The 2,434-nt window shown below is 35.4% G+C and overlaps 1 protein-coding gene across 1 annotated transcript in view; it reads left to right on the top strand.

Annotated features, from left to right (window-relative positions):
* Positions 1-616: 616 nt before the first annotated feature.
* Positions 617-2,434, top strand: part of LOC106876402 (beta-sarcoglycan) — a 17,521-nt gene continuing 15,703 nt past the window's right edge. The window contains exon 1 of the mRNA XM_014924930.2: positions 617-724. Within this exon, the coding sequence (XP_014780416.1) occupies positions 710-724 (15 nt within the window). The 5' untranslated portion in view covers positions 617-709. The remainder of the gene's footprint in view (positions 725-2,434) is intronic.

Below are 2,434 nucleotides of genomic sequence, written 5' to 3'. Positions count from 1 at the left end.
ATGAATTTTTGTTTCTCTCAGCATGATACATGGGATCTTTTTAAAAAACCATTTTCTATTACTCAAGCGAAAAATAAACGAATCTAAAATTTTTTCCAAACTTACTTCCATTACACTCAAGCAAAAAAAAAAAAATTATGAATTTCTTTCTCTTCGAAAATCCTCTCACCACCCATCGGAAAAAAATTCCCCCACAAATTTCTTTATAATCGTAATCTATCATTAAAAGATATCCATTTTCCTAAGTTATGAGGGAAAAAATCGGATCATGTGAATTTTCCGAAAGTCCTCTCCCGCAACCCCGGTTCGCTGGCGCAAATTTTTGCTTTCGTGGTTGGGTGTTAACCGTTTAAATTAGTGATTTTTTTTATTATTCTGCTCGTCTTTCATCTTGTCGGGATCATTAACCAGTCAAATAAATATAAATAAATACATTAAAAAAAACAAAAAAACCCGATCTCATTGACCAAACCTCCAAAATGTGCAATAAAGTTAGCTATTCTTCAAATTGTGTAATAAAAGGACATATCGAAAAATATAATCCTGGATATACCCCAACTCCATAAGATGCAATGATCATGGATCTACTTGTTTGGAACTGACCTAGCAACGGCAAGGTCCCTTCTTCCCTTCACAGACTCACATTCATCCATTTTAGCTCCAGCCAATCAGAGAGAAGGATTCTGTTATTTCCTGACACTTCACGAAGATGGCGTCACGTCGGGTAAGAACTTTTATGGAATTGTTTTCTTCTCTAAACATCTAAAATTCTGCATCAATTCTCTTTCCTTCTTTCATTTTTCTAATTAAACTGCAGCCAAAAGCCATTGTATCAATCTTTTAAGCCGTCTAGAAGCCAGATTGAAAATCGTATTTTGGTTTCTACCGACCGTACCATTCACTCGCAGAAGTTGCATGCCTCGAACATTCAAACTCCTGCTACCTAACCACCAATATTTTGTTGCCAAAATTTTTGTTTTCTTTATGTCAATCACAATACAGACGTTTGTGACTCTTGTAGAATCACTCGGTTTCGTTAAAAAAAAAAAAAAAAAAAAAGCTACTTTCGTTTTTAATTTTATTAATTTAACCAACTGAAGAATTTCTTGGTTAACATTTTAGCTACAGGTACTAAAATTCATGTCAACGATATAATATATAAAGATAAACAAGAATTGACAAGTGGCTATATCTCATGTCATTCATTTGTGATACTGAATAGAAGCTTTTTCTTTTACACCAGCAAATGTTTTTTTTTCTTCTTCTCACTATCCAAATCTTCTTAAAACACTAACCAAAGTATTTTTGATGTTATCTCGACTGCGGAAATTGAAAACTATGTCAGCGTGTAGGTAAAGTTTAAAGTTTCTTAAGTTCGCATGTGTTGAAACTTCACACTTACTTCTTGTGCCACTTCCAGAACTTAACACTAAACACATTTTCAACTGATACAGACCATCATTAATCTTCTAGTATTATTTTCTAATACATTTATGTTGTTATATTTCGAGACGGTCATTTTTTCCTTGTCAAATTAACATACATGTTCGTTTATGTGGCAAAAAAAAAAGAAAAAGAAAAAGAAAAAAGACCATCCCGAAATATAACGATATCAGTTTCAACGCACGATTTCACACCAGGAAATAAAAATATTCGCAAAACAAATAAATACGTAAATGTGATATATACATATTCTTTACACTTGAGAGAAGTAGGGTAAATAAAACTCTGGCAGAATCGTTAGCTCGCTGAGCAAAATGCTTGGTAGCATTTTATCCGTCTTAATATTCTGAGTTCATATCTCGCCGAGGTGGGCTTTGCCTTTCATCCTATTGGGTTGATAAAATAAGTACCAGTCAAGCACAAGAGTCGATGTAATCGACTAGACCCCTCCCTTGAAATTTCAGGCTTTGTGCCTATTTTAGAAAAGATTATTATTAATATTTCTAATCGTCTGAAGCTGCAAAGTGACTCAACAGCCGATAGTTTCGTGTATGACATCAAACTAGTTTCAGATTTGGTAAGTACCATGCACGAGACTCTCAGCCCTTGGGTCACCTTATAACTTCTGCCGATCAAAATGAATAAGAATTATAAATATATATAGAAGTGACTGTGTGGTAAGAAGCTTGCTTCCCAACAACATGATTCCGGGTTCAGTTTCAGTGCGTGGTATCTTGGGCAAGTGTCTTCTACTATAGCCACGGGCCGACTAAAGACTTGTAAGTGGATTTGGTAGACGGAAATTGTGTATATGGATATGTATGTGTATGTATGTGTCAGAGTTTGTCCACCCACCACCACCATCGCTTGGCAACCGATGTTGGTGTGTTTACATCCCCGCATCTAGCGGTTCGACAAAAGAGATCAATAGAACAAGTACTCGGCTTACAAAGAATAAGTCCTGGGATCGATTTGTCCGACTAAAGGCGGT

This window comes from Octopus bimaculoides, chromosome 14, assembly GCF_001194135.2.
Source record: "Octopus bimaculoides isolate UCB-OBI-ISO-001 chromosome 14, ASM119413v2, whole genome shotgun sequence".
In the NCBI taxonomy this organism is placed as follows: Eukaryota; Metazoa; Mollusca; class Cephalopoda; order Octopoda; family Octopodidae; genus Octopus; species Octopus bimaculoides.
This window is presented reverse-complemented; position numbering and strand designations above follow the sequence as displayed.